A 21,060-nucleotide genomic window follows, 5' to 3' on the forward strand; every position below is an offset into this window, starting at 1 on the left:
ATTGTTTCTGTAGGGTCAAGGGTGTTCCACATGTCAAAGGTTTTTAAAGTCTAACTTGTCAGCCTAGGTAGCTTTTGCTACAGTCAGCTTCCACCAAAACCACTAGCTAGATGTTTTGCCTTCTGGGGATTCTCCTCCTGTGAATGTAAAAGCCCTTGACAAAAAATCTGTGTTTCTTCTTCTTCTACGTTTCTAGTTCTTTATTTTCTCGAGGTCTTTGTAGTTCTCAAAGGTTGTAAGGAGTGATCACCATGAGCAGGAGCCCTGTTATTGTTTTCTTCCTCTCCTTGTCCTATTCCTTGTTGTTTCTAGCTCCCTCTTGCCATGCTGCGACTAATACGCTAACCAAAGGGCAATCGATTAAAGATGGTGAAATCTTGACATCTGTTGATGAAAACTTTGAGTTGGGATTCTTTAGCCCTGGAAATTCCACTTCAAGATATGTTGGTGTTAGGTATTCCAAGATTCAGGACCAGGCTGTCATCTGGGTTGCTAATAGAGACAAACCAATATCTGGTACTGATGGAGTCGTGAAGATAGGTGAAGATGGAAATTTGTTGGTTGTAAATGGAAATGGAAGTTCAGTTTGGTCAAGTAATGCTTCATTTGTGTCTAGTAACACAGCATTAATGCTTGACACTACAGGCAATCTTATTCTCTCAAGCAATGATAGTATTGGTGACACAGATAAGGCCTATTGGCAAAGCTTCAATAATCCTACCGATACATATCTGCCAGACATGAAAGTTCTTATAGGTTCTGCAGAGATTTATGCCTTCACTTCATGGAAATCTACAAGCGATCCTTCACCAGGAAACTTCACCATGGGAGTTGATCCTCGCGGAGCACCACAAATAGTGGTTTGGGAGCAATCGAGAAGAAGGTGGAGAAGTGGGCATTGGAATGGACTGATATTCTCAGGTGTGCCATCTATGGCAGCTTTTACCACTTACCGATACGGATTTAAGATCACTCGTGAAAACGATGGAAAGCTTTATTTTACATACAATCCATCGGATCCTTCTGAATTGATGAAGTTTCAAATAACTTGGAATGGGTTTGAAGAGCAGAAAAGGTGGAATAAAAGTGCAAAGGCGTGGCAAGTAATGCAATCACAGCCTTCTGAAGAGTGTGAGAAGTACAATCACTGTGGCAATTTTGGAGTCTGTACTCCATCGGGATCTCCCAACTGCAGATGTCTAGAAGGGTTTCAGCCAAGGCATCCAGATCAGTGGAGACTAGGAAATTGGTCAGGAGGATGTGAAAGAAGGTCTCCTTTACAGTGCCAGATGAACACTAGTAATGGTGGAGAAGATGGGTTCAAAGCAGTAAGGTGCGCGAAGTTGCCTGATTTTGCAGATGTGTATCAATTGTCCTCGGATGATTGCAAAAAAAAATGTCAAAATAACTGTTCGTGTAAGGCGTATGCGCACGTCACTGGGATTCGATGCATGATATGGAATGGGGACTTGACTGATGTCCAGAATCATATCCAAAGTGGAAACACCCTGTACATGCGTCTCGCGTATTCTGAATTAGGTAGAGTGAACTCTCTCATTCTTTTGTTTTCATTATTTCTGTAGTTTATAATCAGAATTCACAGAGAAGAAGATAGAATTATAGTTTCAATTATATTGTTATTATTCCAAATAAACAAGGCCTGTTTTGACTGATCTATTAGCCCTTTCTGGGTTTAGCAACACAATGGTGGGTGGCCCCAAGACAGCACTAAATTGCAACACATGATCCAAGTTTCTGTACTTCTTCTGATCATCATTCTGTCTAAAGAAAAACCCCACAACATGCAGGAACATGGTCATGAAAACGTTAAGATGCAGTCATCCTTATAGTTAGGCATATAGTAAAACTTGTTTGTTATCACAACGGATATAATAAATCAGATGAAGAAAAAGTGCATGCAATCTTGAAACATTTTATTTAAGTTACCTTATATATTATCTTCTGATTTGTTTCCTCGATATAGATCACAGCAGGTTGCCTACGTATGTGATAGTACTGATAGTTTTGGCAGGACTGGTCTTCGTAGCCATCTCTATATGGCTACTGTGGATGCTCAAAAAGAAACTCAAAGGTAAGATTCTCAATTTCATGCTTATTTAAAATATCCCCGCATCTTGATCAAGATATGAGTTTCTTGCTTCTGAATTTTACTCTTCATTTTTGCCAACAGCTACCTCAGCTTCAATGTCGACAAATCATGAATTACAAGTTCATGATTTGAGCAGAAGTAAAGAGTACACAACAGATCTTTCTGGACCTGGTGACCTTGTTTTAGAAGGGAGCCAAGTAAATGGTCCAGATTTGCCAATGTTCAACTTCAACTTTGTTGCAGTTGCAACAAACAATTTTTCTGAAGAAAACAAGCTTGGGCAGGGGGGATTTGGCCTTGTTTACAAGGTGAATATTTTATCTTATACATGTATCAGAATACAAGAGAAGATGAATTCTAGTGATAAAGCTTGCTATTCTTCATATTGATTGCTAGGGAAAGCTTCCTGGAGGAGAGGAAATAGCAGTAAAGAGGCTTTCAAAAATCTCTGGCCAAGGCTTACTGGAGTTCAAGAACGAAATTATTCTGATTGCCAAATTGCAGCATAGAAATCTTGTTCGATTATTGGGATGCAGCATTCAGGGTGATGAGAAGATGCTGATTTATGAATATATGCCAAATAAAAGCCTGGATTACTTCCTTTTTGGTGAGTTCTTCTTGACATTACGTGCTTAATTGAAAAGGCTAGTTAAAGCACTGAATGATGATCTATACCAGGCTTGTTAATTGTTTCTGATTTCCTATGATGACAATGGCAGACCCTGAGAAGCAAGGGCTATTAGAGTGGAATAAACGTTTCGAAATAATTGAAGGGATCGCCAGAGGCCTTCTTTATCTCCATAGAGATTCAAGACTACGAATCATTCACCGTGACCTGAAGGCAAGTAACATTTTGTTGGACGAGGGAATGAACCCAAAGATTTCAGACTTCGGCATGGCCAGAATATTTGGGGCTAACCAAAATGAAATAAACACAAACAGAGTTGTTGGCACATAGTAAGTTTTAAATCAATGTGATAACCTGTATTCAACTCTAACCAGCAATATGATTTTCCTGACCGTTTCTTTTATCTTGCAGCGGTTATATGGCTCCCGAATATGCCATGGAAGGCCTATTCTCAGTGAAGTCTGATGTTTATAGCTTTGGAGTATTACTCCTAGAGATTGTCAGTGGCCGAAGGAATACTAGCTTCCGTATGACAGATCACGTTATCCTTATTGCTTATGTTAGTACATTTACAATGCTGCCTATTTAAGCATACTATGAGATACACCAGAACCAGAACTTTTTTTACTGCTAATTCTCCCCGTATCTGATCCAATTTCTGATGGATTGTAGGCATGGGATCTTTGGAGTGAAGGTAAAGCAATGGAGATGGTTGATCCTTCCATCCGAGATTCATGTAACCAAAACGAAGTGTTGAGATGCATACAACTCGGCATGTTGTGTGTGCAAGATTCTGCACTTCATAGACCAAACATGGCATCAGTTGTACTCATGCTGGAGAGCAGCACAACAAGCATTCCATTGCCTAGGGAACCCACTTTTACTTCTGTCAGAGCCTCTATAGATACAGAAACTCTAATGGAAGCACAAGAAATCACTTCGTCGAATGACTTGACAGTTTCAATGGTAGCAGGCAGATGATTACAATGTTTCTCTTTCTGTTGTTTTTGATTGCTTATTTCACATGTCTATAAAGTTAGTTCAGCTGAAAAACAGAGTCCATGTATAGGTCATTTATTAATCAACTTCGTACAAAAACAAAACTACTCTTTATTCTCTATAAAATGATGCTAGGGTTTGCTTTAATCCAACTTTTTCTATGTTTCTAGGGAGAAATTTCAACCATAAGCAACGAGGTTGTGGATTGAGAGCAGGCTAATTACAGGCTTAAGCCAAGAGCACTTTCACAAGCAGAAACTATCACCAAAAATACTGTGGCCAATCAATCATGTGTTCAAATCAGCCAGCAATCCTTACCACTTTTTGCATGTAAATTATTCATTACCTGTATATTAAACAAAGGATATTTTAAGCTGATAGATATTCCTACCTACTTAAGAAAGTTTCATCATGGGAAATTCTATATTTGTGGCCTAATGAAAGTTGAAAATTCTCTGGTGTAAATCAGAGACTGGAAACATTTATAAATATTTTATTCTACCAGATTGAATATTCATTGCAACTAGAAGTTCAAGAACTCATCAAAAAAATCATTAATGCAAGTTGTTTCATTGGACAACAAGTCATTTATGTAAAGATCCCAGATATAAAGTCACAACACTAAAATCTAACTAAAAGGAAGAATTAAACGAACAGTTGATACAGCGAAAAATACTGATATTCACTAGCATGGTTTAGATTTTGTTTGATGAATGCAAAGTTTCAAAATCTTCTGATCGCTTATCTTGCTGTGTAGCATTGATCCCTCCTGCATTCTTTCTTCATGATGGCAGATAGCGAATCAAAGCTTGCAACAGAACAAACTGCTTTGAATTCGGACCCAACCCTGCTGGGTAGGGTTACTTTTGTGAAACTTTTACTTCCTGGATCATACCAAACAAAAACGTTGGAATCACTTGAAATCAAAACCTCTCCATCCTTAGAAACCATAATTGGCTGGAGAAAGGAATTTTGCAGATTCGAAGGAAGCGAGGTCTTCGCAATTACAATCTCTTTAGTCCAGGAATCCTTGACTCCATATTCTTTCATCACCCATATGTCAAGATTATACAAAGTCATACTGTCACATATAAAGAGACAATCTCTTAGTACTCCCAAGGTCATCTCTGTAGTATCCCTCCTGAAGCCATTCGGTGGCGACATTGGCCTAATCTTTTTGCTGTCAATATCTAAAGCACAAATCAAATCAGCATCTTCATAGTCATCAAGGTTAAGAATCCAATGAAGAGCTCCATTCAGAGAAACACCAAAGAATTTCTTACAATCTGGGAATGGAATCTCCCCAATACTTTTCCACTCATTGTCTCCAAATATGCAAATTTCACCTTCTGAACGGAGAATAGAATTAGGATAAGTAAGTTTCTTACGGGTTACTCTTAAAACCATGTAATGATTGCTTTCAGGACTAAATCCAAACCCAAGAACCGCATCCAATATCGTTTGCCCTCTCTGTTTTTCCTTCTTGCAATTCACAGGAGTCCTGACATGTTCACCTGTCACTGGATTACAAAGGTAAAAAACTTTTTTCGAATTTTTATCAAACAAACAAAGCAAGCCGTTGCATGAGCCCACCAGTTCGACATGACAGGTAGGGAGATTGTTTTTGGTGTTTAACTTCATGACATTATGTCGAACTGAACCTGATTCGAGCTCAACCACGTAAAAATCGTTCGGGGCAAGGGCTGCAGCTTTCCTGGAAACACATGACGGTGGCGAGCGAAGTACAAGCATGGATTGAGCTCTTTCACGTTGAAATTCAGATAAGTACGAGTCGGAGAGTAAATTGCGCCAGGTCCTGCATACACACCTACATTGAATTTTGCTTTTCAAGGGGAGTTGCATGAGAATGTCTGCGGTTATATCGTCTGGAAGCGCAGACATTGACCATTCTGCATCTTGAGCTTGGTTGGCACCATGCTTGGCTCTAGATCTTCCTCTGTGGCTCTTCATGGTGATCCTAGCGTAAGAAAACTCTAACTTATAAATTTAAAGTTCACTGATTCTTAATAAGGATTATTTATATAGTAGCTAAATCAATCCAACTTAGGAAATCCGAATCCAAATAAAACTTTAAAATCTTATTAAAAAAGTAATCAGGAAATAACCAGGACAACTTCAGGAGTTTTACTCTGCATTGGTGAAGGAATACGCTAATTCCGCAGGCCTACGGGACTTTCCTTTTTAAGTAAATTATAACCAAGTCCCTGTCGTTTTGATGATGTTGTAAGTTAGTCCTTTTTGTCTTCAAATTATAATTTAGTCCCTTCTCTAAAATCTACTATTAATTATTATTTAATTTCACAAACCGGCTTCCTCCTCCTTTCAAGGATATTTATATATATACCAAGTGAGATTTGAAATGTTAGAAATAATTATAGAAATAAGCATTATCTTGCTTAAATCAAGCACAAAAGACCTTTTAAAAAAAAAAAACCTATTTGTAGTTATTTTTGGATTTTTTTAATCAGAATTTTATATAGTTTAAGATTGTTTAACTAGGTCGGTTGAGAGATCAAGCATTGAATCCGCCATTCTATTCAAATCGGGCTTCAATGTGTACGAGGACAGGTTGCATGGGCCGATGATGGAAGCTATAGTTTCCATGGAGGAACAGGCGGTGAAGTAGAGCTTCCACTTCTACCAGAACTCCACATCAACCCAACAAATCTGACTGAAAACAACTGTTCAGCCTAAAGGAGTCTATACATTTTCCACAGATGCGATAACAATGTCAAAATTCGAGGAAGGATAATTTCTCCTGCATCGCAGAGCCAGATTATCGACTTGTCTATGCTTCTGTACGTTAAGAGGTTTGTTAGCCTTTGTGTTCTGATGGTGATGAATCCTACATTCCGACTTGACAAATTTATGGGGATGCATAACATTGTACGCTTCTTCTACACAGCCTGCAAATATTTTAATTTTTGTGCGTCGTGCTAGGATTAATTTTTATCATGCATAAACAAAGATTGATTCATAAACAAAGATTGATTTATAATTTATGACCAGAATTATAAATTTATAATAAATAATATAAAAACAATAATATAAAGATATTTTGTCTATATTAAACTTTGAAATGTGTATATTATAAAAAAAAATTATATAAAATTTTTATAGTATTTTAATATCTCTTAAAATATTATATTCTTTAAAATTAATAAATTCAAATAACACTTTAAAAATTTTAATCATCAAATAAAGAATAATAAATAATTTATGATACATATTACATTGTTAAAACCTAAACTTAATTAAAAAATATATATAATAGTAAAACATCTAAGATGTTTAAGATAATAAATTAAAAATTAAAAAGAAAGTCTTGTGGAATAAGTAAGGCATACCAACAAAAACTAAAAAAGTAGGGACACTCAATAAAGTTTATTTACTAAAAAAAATTAAAAACCTGAAATAATATTAAAAAATAAAGGGATAAGTTCAACCAACTCAGTAAATGAATAATATTTAACATAATTTTTAGATATTAATAATTTATAAATTGATATATCTTGATATAAATATACATACTAAGCATATTAACATAAAATAGTGAAATACATATCAAACATCATATGACACCTAAATGTAACCATTATGGAAGAATTAATTGCCAAGGGCTGGTACCTCTCTCACAAGCTAGATATACAAAATATTTTGTGTTTATAGAATAACTACTCTTCATTAAAATAAAATTACTAATAAGTATACCGATATCAAGACATAATAAATACTTGTATAATTATTAAAGCAATGTATATAGCATTGAAAAGAAATTAATTTAACATAATATAAGTGCAAATTCAAGAATGGATGAATACATAGAAAATAAAACAACAAATATAAATACACAAGAAATTAACTAGTTGTACTCATCATATAATCAACATACATATTTATTTATATTACATGCATATTAAAAATTATCTCACCTACCTGAAAAACAAAAGCAAATGACAAACAAATGCATAACTATAGATTACTAAAGATTCTTAGGAGTAACATCAACAAAACCTATAACAGATATATAAAAAAAACTTTAAAAATAACCTGAAGCAAATAACACAAAAAAATTAAAACATCAAGATTAAAGATCAAAATATAAATACAAAACCAAACTAATGCACTTGATCGATTCTAAACATAATCCAAAAAAAAAAAAGCAAAACAAACTCTACCAAAAAATAGCAGATTATTCCAACATCAAAATCAAATCAAATAATATAAGATAAGCTTAAACGACATTAAAAAAGGTTTAAACATTAAGAAAGTATGAATGGACAAACCATATGGACTCCATATTTGAACTTTTACATGGTTATATTTTCTTCAAGCTTGCTAGTTATAAACTATTGTTTTCCTTCTCTTTTCTTTTCACTATCTTTTCCTTCCAAAGCTTATTAAACCTTTTATGTTGAACTCTTGAACCTTTACACCATAATCTTTTCATAATGTGGTTCTCCGCATCCCCCTTTTCTCTTCTTAGTTTTTCCATTTTCAATAGGGTATTTATAAGGAATTGCTAGAGTTCTTGATGAATTCAAATATAAATTGATTAAAGTTTAATTCTTTGGTCAAAATAAGAGGGTTTTGGTCAAATGTTAACAACTAGAATCTTTATACTTCAATGATTTTGAGATGTTGGTTTTGTAACAAATTTTTCGAGGTGAGTTTTTTTTTTTTTTACTTAAAGACAAAGGCATGCATCCCTCATCTTTTGATTTTAAATGAAATATTTATGATTTTTAGTGAGAACCCTATGGGAATTTTTAAGCATGAACATACAAAAAAGCGGAGTGGTTTTACACAAATGGGTATCTTAGTTAAAGGTGACTAAGTTGATCACTTCCAAGGTTTTGCTTGAGCAAATCTGATGTAAATGTCATTAGAGACTACCTAAACTTGGTAGAGAAGAAGCATACCCTTTGATTGGATCCATTTTTTCTCAATTTAGAGATATGTAGCTCCACATTCATTCGTTTGAATGTACCAATTTTATTAGCAAAGAATCTGAAAATGCAGTGATGGTTGATTATGAAGATGATATTGTTAAATTCATTGAAGAAAATAGGGTATAAAAATTTAATAGGAGTAGCTAATCTTTATTAAGAGGGTGTTTCTCAGTTGAATGGTGGTGGTTACAACCGTAAAAGTAGTTAAAGACGCCACATTTATTTATTTAAAGATGCCTGCTTGATGAGCCAAAATTACCAAATAAAAAAGTCAAATAGCAGCTAAACAACACTTTGCCTAAGTTAAACCTTAGAAATTAAGATTTTATTTTGAGATTTGATAAATTTCACTTTAATCCATATTCTTCCAATTGTTTTGAATTGCATCCATAATTGTTCCCCAAACTCTTAATTTCATGAAATTTTGCCTTTATCAAACTCAATTATTAGCTTCAAAGTTCAACTCCATTTTTATCTTGTTTTTGGTTTACAATATGTGCACTTAGATCCTTAATTGAATATTAAACTTTTTTTTTAATTTAGCACTTGATTTGGTTAATTTCATTCCTTATAATCACGCGTCTTTTTTAGTATAGTCTTGGATTATGGATTTCTTCAATCAAGTCTCTAATCATCCATCAAACTTTAACATTTTTACAATTAAAACCCTAATTTGTCTAGTGCAACCTCCCAAAAAACCAATTAAGTCCCAAAAAATTATCTCTAAAAATTGATTTTCTTTGCAATCAAGTCCTTGATAAGATTAATTAATCCTTTTAAAATTTTCATTGAGTCATTTACCCATCTAAATAAAAATATTTTCACCAATAAAGCTCTTTGTCAATCAAAATTGGATTGCCAATTTTATCAATCTTATACATTTTAGTCCTTTAACTTTTCTACTTGTAATTTTGATCCTTCACCACTAATTTAGACAATCTTCTAAGCTTCTTTATGTATATCGTCTTGTATTTTGATTACAAAACTAAAGCTTAAAACCCCTAGGTATTTTGGGAGAATGTTACATTAAAAAAAGAAAAAAAAAAGAGAAAAGGTAAATCAATTTTTTAGATAACTTTTTTTAAAAAAATACTTATGTTATTTCATGTTGGATTTTGGCTTAACTTTAAACTTAAGTCTCATGGGTCAAGAACATAAGTTTTATAGCTCCTCCAAATTCATCCAATTTGAAATGACAAGGAATAACATTACAACCTATATTGCTCAAACGAAGTTGTGAATCTGAATCATATTTATGTCATACTTGACTAAAAAGAACAACTCGATTTCTGTTCAAATGCAATAGTTTTCATTTAAAAAAATAAAAAGCATAATTTGAAATTGTGTTTCCAATGATTTTTTATAAAAATTTATTTTTTATATTTGGGATTACTTTTAAATGCTGATATTAAAAATATTTTTTTATTATTTTTCCAAACAAAAAACATTTTAAAAACATGTAATTCCACACTTTCAAATAACCTTAACATTTTGCCTTTATGTATATGCATGAGAGGAATCCTACCTAAAAATTTTCTTTCGTTATTGCAAGAAAGCTATGTCTAGAAACTTCCATCATATGGTCGTAAAGGCTACACAAATCCAAATTGACCAAAAACCTTAGCAATTTCAAAGACTTTTTTTGTCACGTGGTATAAAGTCGCTATATTTTTCTAGACATTGGAGTATGTACGAATATATCCCTTCGTGTATTCATAATATACTAATTATTTAACAAATTATTAGATATAAATATAAAATACTAAGGGGTGTGCTCGTCTTTCTGATTTCAAATATGGAATCTCAGGATCTTTACATTCACAAATGAATAGTCCAAATTAATGAAATGAACAATAATTTAAGGCAGAAAATTCTATATGGTTGGTATTTGTTGAATTTTCATGGCAAGCATGTCAAAAATAAGAAAAAAAAAACATTTTGACTATTAGTTCGTAATTATATCAAAATCAATTATTGTACTAAAACAGGCAAAAGATTTACTAACAAAAAATAGCATGAAAATGCTTATATTTTAGGTTAATTCAATGAGAAGACTATGTCAACTAGTCATTGTCGAATATTAACCAAGTATAATATTCTTCATAATTGGATAGGAAGGTGAGATCAACTCGGTTTTGTTGACAAATGATGAGCAAAAACAATCAAATTCAATGCTATTATTAAAATAGAAAAGAATTCATGCTGTTGGTAAGCATCAGAGAAAAAAACCTCCAGCATCACAAAGCTTTTAAGTCTGTTTGTATAAAAAAGAATTCATATTTAACTTGTCATTCTCGTTCTCTTTCTTGAAAGACGAGGACGTTTTCAGCCATGGGGTGATACCTTTCTTCCAGCCGTTTTGAGAGGGCAGCACATGCTGCTTCTCAGGACCTGAGGGGATGCTTCATCACTGTTAATTAATTTTTGGCTTCAACTATTTCTTGCTCAATTTAATAATGAACTCATGTGTTCATACTACATGTTTTACGAATATTTTCCAGTTTCTTTTAGGAAAGTTTCGGTGAAACCTCGCATAAACCCTTAATGTGTTACATATAGCTTTAAATTTATTTTATAGTTTTAAATTCTCCATGTTCTAGATGATGGATCCAATTTTTAAATATAAATTAATTATTTTTTTATTAATAATAAATTAAATTATTTAATTATAATTATAATTTTTATTTGGACTAATATATTAAGAACCTAGTGGGTCAAACACATTAAAAATAATTAATTGAAAATTAAATTAAAATTATTTAATTAAGTATAAATTGATTAAAATATATTTTAGAAATTAAGAACTATAATTTAATTAATACATGAATTATATTCTTAGACCTAAAAAAATTAATTATGGGGTTGATTGAATAATTTTTAAAATCATTCTCTAAATTAATATATGAATATTATTTAATGGGCATATTTATATTTTATTAGATTAAAAAAATATAAATTTTTTTTTTATTACATTAAAAAAAATATAACAGGAAGCTCACTATTATAAATTTTAGAATTGAAATATTTTTAAATTAAATTAAATATTTAATTCACAAACTATCCAATATAAAAACAAAAAAAAATTATAAAATATATATATTAGGTTATTTTAATCGGGATTAAAAAATTCTAACCCGTTAGCTAACACATGTTATCTATTTACTAGATTTTTTAATCTAGTATTATTTTTAATATTCTTACTATCCCATTTTAACAGGTAAAATTAACTTAAATAATATAAATATTATAGATTAACCAATTGTTTTAAACACTCCTAGTTGGTGGGGAAACAAGTTTGTAAATATAACCCAAAGCCATTCATGAATATTAATTATCTCATTCACATCTCATACTCTTTCCACCAACAATATTCTACAAAAAGCAAAAGTTGGAAGTTAGGTCACCTTCTCCCAATGATCTCCCTCACCAAACCCCTCAGGAATCCCAATTTGGCCCAAACATAGGATATCCATTTTTATATAAACTTCAAATAATGATATTATTGCAAGAATTAGCTTGATGACTAAGAAAATGAATAATTTCACTTATTAAATCCTTGCCCGACTAGGCACAAATAAAATCAATCCAACTGTTTTATGCTTTGTTTTTCTTTATATTTTATTTCGTATAATGATCTCATTGTGAGTATTAGCTCAATAATTAAGAATACAAATCAATTCTTCAAACCATGAAATAGATTATAAGAAAATAATTTTTAAATAATTTTTTTAATTTCAATATGTATAATTTTGATTTTAAAAAAATTAAAGAGAAGGATTTAATCTTAATATCTAATTGCATGAAACTCATGAATCGAACTTGGATTTCATATTAACTGTCTATTTAATTGCGCTCTGTTTGTAAAATTTTATTTTCAAAACAAATACCAGGTATATAGGCTATCTTAATGTGTTTTTTTATATAAAAAATTTAAAGTGTAAATTAAAAAGTTTATAAAGTATCTAAATAAATAAATTGATAATTATATATGTAAATAAATAGGAAAAACAATTATTAACAATAACCAGAAAAAAAATTAAAAAGATTGAGAGATGAATTTAGATTAAGATATTAAATTACATTGAACTAAAAATTTACCCAATTATGTTTTATTGAACTTATTTATTTAAATCAATAAAAGATAATAGAAATAGAAATAGAAACACGAATGAAATTAATTGACTAAATCCACACCCTAAAAAAATATTATGCAAGACCAAACATATAAAAATATTATTTAAAAATAAATATTTTTATTTTGAAAAATAAAATTTATTTGTATATAAAAAATTATAGTAGAATTAGAATAATATCTTAAAAAATAAAACATAAGAAAAAAAAAATCTATCTAAAAAAGGTATGTAAAGCTCATGACCTAGACCATGAGACTAAGATAAACTTATAAAATAAATTAAAAATAATCACAAAATCAATATTAAAAAAAAAACTAATATAGAATGATAAGATCATAAAAAAAATGAAAAAAAAACATGTTGAAGAAGATTAACTTTTCAAACTTGTGATTTAGTTCATTAGATTAGAAGCACTACAAATAAAAAAAATTAAAGTCAAATCCCTAACAAATCAAATGTCAAAAAATAAAATCAAGAAAAAAATCAATCACTTAAAAAAATCTGAAAAAACTTTAATTAAAAGAATGGAGATGAAAATAAAATAAAAAATTAATTAGAGGGCAAACAAAAATTTTCAATTAGAGAATTAAATTGAATTGAAAAATAGCTTTAATAAAAGGAAAAATAAATCAAAAGAATAAGGGTTGAATTAGAAAAAATGAGACAATATAAACTTTGATAGAAGGATGAAATTGAAAGCAAATAAAACTTTAATAAAAGAGTTGAGAAAAAAAATTAAAAATAAAAAGAAAAAGGAACAAAATGAAAAAAACATATGGGAAATTTTATTTGAAGGACTTAATCAAAAACAAACAAAAATTTTATAAAAAGAATAAGAACAAATAATAAATAAATAAAATAAGGATTAAAATTAAAAAAAAAACAAAAACAAAGAACTTTAATTGAAAGAAAAAATTCAAAACCAATAAAATTTATAAAATGGCTAAGGAAATAAATAAAAAATCAAAAGAATAAGGACCAAAATGAAAAAAAATATGAGAAATTATAATTGAAGAACTAAATTGAAAACAAATAAAATTTTTATAAAAGTAATAAAAATAAAATAAGAAATCAAAAGAATAAAAACTAAAATTAAAAAAAAGAGCAATCATGCTCTTTTTGTACAGGAACAAAAAATCACTAACAACAATTTAATTATTATATGCCGTTACATGCAACACAATAAAGAAAATGACATGGTGGTATTTTCAAAGACATAATAAAAAGTTATATTTGGACACTGAATGATATCTCATGTATCACTTAAATTACGTGGATACTACTTACTTCTCGATATATAATAAGTATGTGCTAATAGCTTTATTGAATAAAATTTAAAACACAAATATAAAAAATATTAAAATGTTTCATAACCCTATTAATGAAAATAAATTGTGTGAAAGTACATGACTATCATGTAATACAAATATTTTTTTTTTTTATCTTATCAATAATCAATTACATATTTTAATTGTATAAGACCAAGGAAAAAACCAAAAACACTCTCAACGAACAACCCAATATTTTTTTTAATACTAGGAGTACAAAGGTATGGTTATTGTTTAACAGTCTATAAAAAATAAAAAAAAATCCTCATAACTCTAAATTTTATTAATTTAAGAGTAAAATTATATTTTTATTATAAAAAATTAAAAAAAACTAACATATAACCCAATAATATTTTATTGATCAATGAGCCAACCATCCAAAAATAAAAAAAATAAAAAATTAATTTTACTATATCAATTCACAAGATTACAATGGAACATTTATGCTTTATATATTCTTAAAAATATTATTCCTTGATTATATTTTAGGTAAGTTTAAGAGTCTAAGAATAATTTTTTTAAAATAGTTTTTACTAGAAATATATTAAAATAATATATTTTTTATTTTTTAAAAAATATTTTTAATATTAATATATTAAAACAACTTAAAAAATTATAAAAATCAAGTTTCATCAAACATATCTGTAACACAATTTCAAGACAACTCTTTTGTCTATCTTAATGTACAAAAAAAAAAAAAAAAAGCGTTCAACTCTTGTATGTTGATGTAACGTGTTCAAAGAAGAAATAAAGTAGACCAAGACTTTAAAAAAAGCAAAAGAGTAAACAATCAAGTACACATGCATCCAAGTCCAAAACAGTCTCTGCATTTTTCTCTTCCTATCAGCCATTACCAAATGTCTACAGGATAAAGAAACCAGAACAGCCTAAATCCAAATGTCTGTCAGAACACACGAGAGAGAGCAAACAACACCAAAGTGAAGCATGAAATCTATAACAACAAGACACCCTTGTTACATCAACACCTTGTTGTTCTTCACAATCCTTTCTTTCTTCACCTCAAAATTTGCCTCATCTTTAGACACCTTAACAGCAACAGAATCTCTTGTTAATGGCCAAACCCTCATCTCCACAAGCCAGGATTTTGAGCTTGGATTCTTCACTCCAGGCAATTCAAGAAACTGGTATGTGGGGATATGGTACAAGAACATACCAAGAACTTATGTCTGGGTTGCTAACAGAGATAACCCCCTTACAAACTCCTCTGGGACCTTCAAAATCTTAAATCAAAGCATTGTTCTTTTTGATCGGGCAGAGAATCTCATATGGTCATCCAATCAAACCAATGCAAGAAACCCAGTTATGCAGTTGTTAGATTCAGGAAATCTAGTACTAAGAGATCAAGAGAGTGGCAGTGGTCAGTTTTTATGGCAAAGCTTTGACTATCCAACTGATACTTTATTACCTGATATGAAGTTCGGTTGGGATCTAAACACAGGTGTAAACAGGTTCTTGCGTTCCTGGAAAAGCAGTGATGATCCTGGTACAGGCGATTTTTCTTTCAAGCTAGATTATCATGGATTCCCTGAAGCTTTTTTATTGAAAGATCAAGAAATAAAGTATAGAAGTGGACCATGGAATGGACAAAGATTTAGTGGTGTGCCAGAAATGGAGCCTGTTGATTACATGAGCTTCAATTTTATTACCAATCAAGATGAGGTATACTATTCCTTCCACATATCGAACAAGAGTTTATATTCAAGATTGGGTGTCACTTCATCTGGGCTTCTTCAAAGATTTGCCTGGGTTCCAGAGACACAACAATGGAGTCAGTTTTGGTACGCACCAAAAGATCAATGTGACGATTATAGAGAGTGTGGTCCATATGGTATATGTGACTCAAATGCTTCACCAGTTTGCAAGTGTATGAAGGGTTTTCAGCCCAAGAATATTCAAGCGTGGAATTTGAGAGATGGGTCAAGTGGGTGTGTCAGGAGGACATATTTGAATTGCTTGAAAGATAAATTTTGGCACATGAGGAACGTGAAATTGCCAGAGAGCGTAACCACGTATGTAAACAGGAATACGAGTCTCAAGGATTGTGAATTGATGTGCTCAAGGAATTGTTCTTGTACTGCATATGCTAACTCAAATATCAGCAATGGAGGCTCTGGCTGTGTGTTTTGGACTGGTGAACTCATCGACATGAGACAATATCCAAGTGGAGGACAAGATCTCTATGTAAGATTGGCAGCTTCCGACATAGGTATGTTCATAACTCTCTCTTTAGTTTCTACTACTTCCTTTTGTTTTACTATTATTATTCTTCTTAAAATCCTCTAATTTCTCATAAATTGTTGAGCTAGGATGTCAAATGTATATTATTAGACAAGGAATTTTTTCACATAATCAAGTTAAACCACATATGTAACATTAACATGAATTAGATTCATGGGATTTTTTTTTTTAAATTTTTTTCCACTAGTTTAATAAACTAGAGAAAATATATGAATTTAGATTATCAAAGCTGGTGTATGAAAGAAATGGTGTTAGGTCAGCAACATTAAATCTCTCATGTTAGGTAATAAATGGTGGGGATGAAATTACCATTGCATTAGTGGGTCTATGAGTTTGCACTTACCTTGTAATCCAAGACTGGTATTGTTGCCTGTTTTTGAAGACCAAAAAGGCCAAAGACATCTTGTTCAACTCCCAAGCGAACATTGGCAAGAAAAAACCAAATTGTATTGTGCCAAGATTTGCATGGAACACATTTTTTTTGTTTTAATTGCAATTAATAATCACATTGACATGGGTATGACGAGTCCTTTTTTTTCCCTCTAGCCGTCCATTATTTGGTATTTCGGATCCTACCGGTAAGTGGGATCCACTTGTTTGAATAGGTCGATAACATTACTTGCCAGTTTTGATGTACCCTGGCAAAAGGGGAAAAAAAACCCTTTAGAATCCTAGAAAAAGAATTAAGTATGTTTAATTGTTTATATTAATATATTTAAATTATATAAAAAATAAAAAATACCTAAGTTTTAGTCTATGGAAGCTGGCTTGACATTGTTGAAACCGAAACCAGAAAGCTTGCTAACAAAGTGTCTATAGTGGCTAGCCACCATCTGTTATTAGACCATGGTTAGGATATGGGTGTAGCTTAAATTGGACGACGATGGAGTTGGCTGTGATAGTCAAGTTTTTTGTATAATTGTAATGGTGAGAATATATAGCTGTCCCTTTTATGAAAGCTCAGGTAATAATAGTTGCTTAAATAAGCGTGTTATCCCCACCTAAAAAAGGCAAATCTGAGATATGAAAACGAAAGAATTTTTTAAAGCATATTTATAGGATGCAACCTACCCGTGAATTGATATGTTAAGTTTTGACTTAAAAAAAACAATAATATTTAAAATAATTTTATTTTAATTAAAAAAATCAGGTTTTTCTATTAAGATAGGTTGTATTACGATAATGATTGTTTTTTAAAATATTTTTTATTTTAAAAATATATTAAAATAATATTTTTTTATTTAAAAAAATATTTTTAATATCAACACATCAAAACTATACTATTTAAGCAAAAAAAAAAAAAAAAACTTTTAAAGAACACGTTACAACCACTTACCCAAAACAATCTAACTCTTGCTCATTCAAACCTCGAGTTTGTAGTTTGGTGGATTATCGAGTTGATGTGCCAAGCTGAGCTTTCTTACAGCATATTATGGTCAAGGGGGCCCCATTTGATCGGTTTAATAAATCCCAACACTCAAAGCCCGGCATTATTGACTTGGGAGGTTCATACTGAGCCAGGCTTGATAGTCCTTTGCATTCCCTTGCTTTTTAAACTTGAGATTAATGGTAAATACTTTAGGTGGATAATTATTGATTTCGAACCCACAAGCTATTTTTCCTTTCCATAACGTCAGCCCTGTAACCTTTGTAGATGCTTAGAGCTGACAGCTGCATATGAATTGTAGGGAAGAATATAATATCGCAGTTGTTGAGGCAATTCGTGTTCCTGGATTTAGTTGAGTTAGGTTGATGTCCAGCCACATTTCAGGGCTACCTGGCTAGAATAATTTGGAAAATGTTGTTGTCCAGATGTATACTCTGTTCAGTTGTAATCCTATCTTGGTCATTTGCTAGGAAATTGCATGCTCATAGTCAAAACAGTGAATTGTTTAGGATCTCAGAGTAACCCCATGTAAATTTGGCCCTTGCGTTGCTGTGTTGTGAGGAACTTCTTTGATATATGGCCTTAAATGACCTTAAAGTGAACTGTATATGGCTAGCAGAAATCACGGCTACAATGAAGCCTTTTCCCACTGTGGAAGAAAGCAACAGCAGAAAAGCAAGTAGGTGACCAACAAAGGAGTCTTGTTTCCACTCTCTCATGCCCCATAATTGTAAAAAATTACTACTTGTTAGTCAGTGTTAGGTCAACTGTTCACATTTCTAACATCGTCTTAACTACGTTGGCGAGAATTTGAGGGATGATGGATTTAGAGAATGTTAAAGTGAGTATTATACGCCTTAAAAGATCTTCAAGTCAAGGCCACGAACACCCTTGACATTAAATTGTGGAACTTGTCTAGGTTAAAACATAAACTTGGATATACTAATTTATTGTTTTCAGGTGATGGACGCAGTGCTGACACTATCATTATTGGCATTGCTGTTGGCATTGGCATTTTGATATTAGCACTGAGTGGCTTTTCCATATGGAAGAGGAAGAGATTGCTGAGTGTATGTAATGGAAATACACCACAGAAAGGTGACATGAAATTAATTTCAAGAATCAGTAAGGAAAAGTTTTGCATATCTACATAGCTGTAATAAATTTATCCCTCTTGCATTTGTCTTCCCATGTCCAAAACCAGGTCCTCAAGATAGAAGCCAAGATTTCTTGCTAAATGGGGTGGTTATAAGTAAGACAGACTACACAGGTGAAAGAAGCACAGATGAATTAGAACTGCCATTGTTTGATTTTAGCACAATAGCAACTGCTACGAACAATTTCGCTGATGAAAATAAACTAGGAGAAGGTGGTTTTGGTCGTGTTTACAAGGTAAATTCTTTGTAATGATACCCTAACACAGTAAAAAAAGAAAGGAACAAATTTCAGTAGCTTTAATGCAGACCAATCATGTGATCCTGACAGAAAGTATGTGTGACAATGCCAGGGTAGGCTAGTAGAAGGCCAAGAAGTAGCGGTGAAGAGGCTATCGAAGAATTCTGTTCAGGGAACAGAAGAATTCAAGAATGAGGTAAGGTTAATTGCAAGGGTTCAACACAGAAATCTTGTTCGACTGCTTGGTTGCTGCTTTGAGAAGGATGAGAAGATCCTTATTTATGAGTTCATGGAAAACAGAAGCCTCGATTTTGTACTTTTCAGTTAGTCCCTTCTAGCCTTTGGTGTTTCTGTGCATCTCATAGATAGGATTTGAATTGAAGCAACTTAATTTGGTAAGCATATTGTTACAGACAAGGCAAAAAGCTCTTTACTCAATTGGCAAAGGCGCTTCAACATAATTTGTGGGATTGCTAGAGGACTTTTGTACCTGCATCAAGATTCCAGATTTAGAATTATCCACAGGGATCTCAAAGCAAGCAACATTCTACTTGATCATGAATGGACTCCAAAAATATCAGACTTTGGCATGGCTAGAATATTTGCTGGAGATCAAATACAGGCAAACACCGTGAGAGTAGTGGGAACATAGTAAGTACCTTTCTTTAACTCATTTCAAGGCCGCAAACCTTGCTTTCCTCTTTTTAGCTGACTGCTGTATTGGTTAATGTAGTGGTTATATGTCTCCTGAATATGCAATGGATGGACGATTCTCAGCAAAATCTGATGTTTTCAGTTTCGGTGTTTTGGTTTTGGAGATAGTATGTGGGGAAAAGAACAGGGGGTTTTATCATTCATTCAGTGAACTTAACCTTCTTGGACATGTAAGTATCATAAGGCTGCAATTTATATGGTTTTCAGTTTTCTTTGAAAATGAGAAATTATTTATCAACGAAAAATTGAACTGGCAACATTGCAGGTGTGGAGGCAGTGGAAAGATGGAAAGGGATTGGAAGTGTTAGATACATCAGTTGGCAATTCATATAGCCCTTGTGAAGTTTTGAGATGCATACAAGTAGGCCTCTTATGTGTCCAAGAGAAAGCAGAAGATAGACCAACAATGTCTTCTGCAGTGTTAATGTTGAGCAGTGAAACCGCAACAATGCCCCAGCCTAGAACCCCTGGATATTGCCTTGGAAGGAGTCCTTTCGAAACCGATTCATCTTCAAGCAAACAAGATGAATCGTTCTCTGTAAACCAAGTTACAGTTACAGTGCTAGATGCTAGGTAAAAGAAAGTGCAGACCTCTTCTATCATCTTTGTATAATCATAGAATTTGGTATACCTCACTAGCTGTTGTGATTTACAGTTTTGTGTATCAATGCATCTTTTGATAACTAGTTTGGGATATCCATTTTTAATTTATAGTTCATACAAGCTATAAGCTACTTTGGAAAGATTGTTTTGTCACAAGTGTATATATAAATTGAAACACAGACATGAAGCTATGAAATGCCATAAATTTTCCTGTCATGACTTGTAAATCAATAATACAAGGTATTTCTGAAAGCATCTAGCACATTTATGTATCTTGTCAATTTTTGTATGCTTCATAAGTGCTGTGATTCACAGTTTTTTGATTATTACCATAGGCCCAAGATGCTAAATTACATTAAAACACTCTCCAATCTAACACAAACTATCGAATAATTAAAAAGAATCAACAACTTATTACAAAATATTAGATTTGCTGAATGATCAAGAAAGAATCAAAAGCTCCTAATCTTGGCACGAAAAAATAAGAAATTAAGGGCAACGATTATACCTTTTCATTTACATCAGTGGTGT

The 21,060-nt window shown here is 31.9% G+C and overlaps 3 protein-coding genes across 4 annotated transcripts; 2 read left to right on the plus strand and 1 right to left on the minus strand.

Annotated features, from left to right (window-relative positions):
• LOC105113606 (G-type lectin S-receptor-like serine/threonine-protein kinase B120) lies at nt 1–4,239 on the plus strand. Of its 2 annotated transcripts, XM_011009846.1 has the most exons (8): nt 5–1,539; nt 1,985–2,092; nt 2,192–2,418; nt 2,507–2,717; nt 2,830–3,067; nt 3,150–3,297; nt 3,411–3,704; nt 3,908–4,239. In XM_011009846.1, the coding sequence occupies exons 1-8, from the start codon at nt 252–254 to the stop codon at nt 3,944–3,946; spliced, it is 2,553 nt and encodes an 850-aa protein (XP_011008148.1). In that variant the 5' UTR covers nt 5–251; the 3' UTR covers nt 3,947–4,239. The 2 variants fall into 2 exon arrangements, with proteins under 2 accessions (XP_011008149.1, XP_011008148.1); XM_011009847.1 differs by lacking the exon at nt 3,908–4,239 and having other exon boundaries at nt 1–1,539; nt 3,150–3,265; nt 3,411–3,521.
• A 239-nt stretch (nt 4,240–4,478) lies between these two features.
• LOC105113614 (F-box protein At3g07870-like) lies at nt 4,479–5,708 on the minus strand. Its single transcript, XM_011009858.1, has one exon. It carries the CDS (start codon nt 5,706–5,708, stop codon nt 4,479–4,481), a length of 1,230 nt encoding a protein of 409 aa, XP_011008160.1.
• Nucleotides 5,709–14,947: 9,239 nt separating this feature from the next.
• Nucleotides 14,948–20,637, plus strand: LOC105113608 (receptor-like serine/threonine-protein kinase SD1-8). Its single transcript, XM_011009849.1, has 7 exons — nt 14,948–16,398; nt 18,778–18,915; nt 19,022–19,209; nt 19,325–19,535; nt 19,626–19,863; nt 19,946–20,096; nt 20,192–20,637. Exons 1-7 carry the CDS (start codon nt 15,117–15,119, stop codon nt 20,501–20,503), a joined length of 2,520 nt encoding a protein of 839 aa, XP_011008151.1. The 5' UTR covers nt 14,948–15,116; the 3' UTR covers nt 20,504–20,637.
• The last annotated feature ends 423 nt before the right edge of the window (nt 20,638–21,060 follow it).

Source organism: Populus euphratica, unplaced genomic scaffold (assembly GCF_000495115.2).
Source record: "Populus euphratica unplaced genomic scaffold, PopEup_1.0 scaffold441.1, whole genome shotgun sequence".
Taxonomy (NCBI): Eukaryota; Viridiplantae; Streptophyta; class Magnoliopsida; order Malpighiales; family Salicaceae; genus Populus; species Populus euphratica.

Excerpts from the sequence above, each read along its gene's own strand:
- LOC105113606 (XM_011009846.1), top strand. The coding sequence starts at position 252 with ATGAGCAGGAGCCCTGTTATTGTTTTCTTCCTCTCCTTGTCCTATTCC. Across the intron at positions 2,718-2,829 it reads CCTGGATTACTTCCTTTTTG|ACCCTGAGAAGCAAGGGCTA; the intron begins GTGAGTTCTTCT and ends TGACAATGGCAG. Across the intron at positions 3,068-3,149 it reads AACAGAGTTGTTGGCACATA|CGGTTATATGGCTCCCGAAT; the intron begins GTAAGTTTTAAA and ends TTTATCTTGCAG.
- LOC105113614 (XM_011009858.1), bottom strand. The coding sequence starts at position 5,708 with ATGAAGAGCCACAGAGGAAGATCTAGAGCCAAGCATGGTGCCAACCAA.
- LOC105113608 (XM_011009849.1), top strand. The coding sequence starts at position 15,117 with ATGAAATCTATAACAACAAGACACCCTTGTTACATCAACACCTTGTTG. Across the intron at positions 18,916-19,021 it reads TGGAAATACACCACAGAAAG|GTCCTCAAGATAGAAGCCAA; the intron begins GTGACATGAAAT and ends GTCCAAAACCAG. Across the intron at positions 19,536-19,625 it reads CCTCGATTTTGTACTTTTCA|ACAAGGCAAAAAGCTCTTTA; the intron begins GTTAGTCCCTTC and ends ATATTGTTACAG.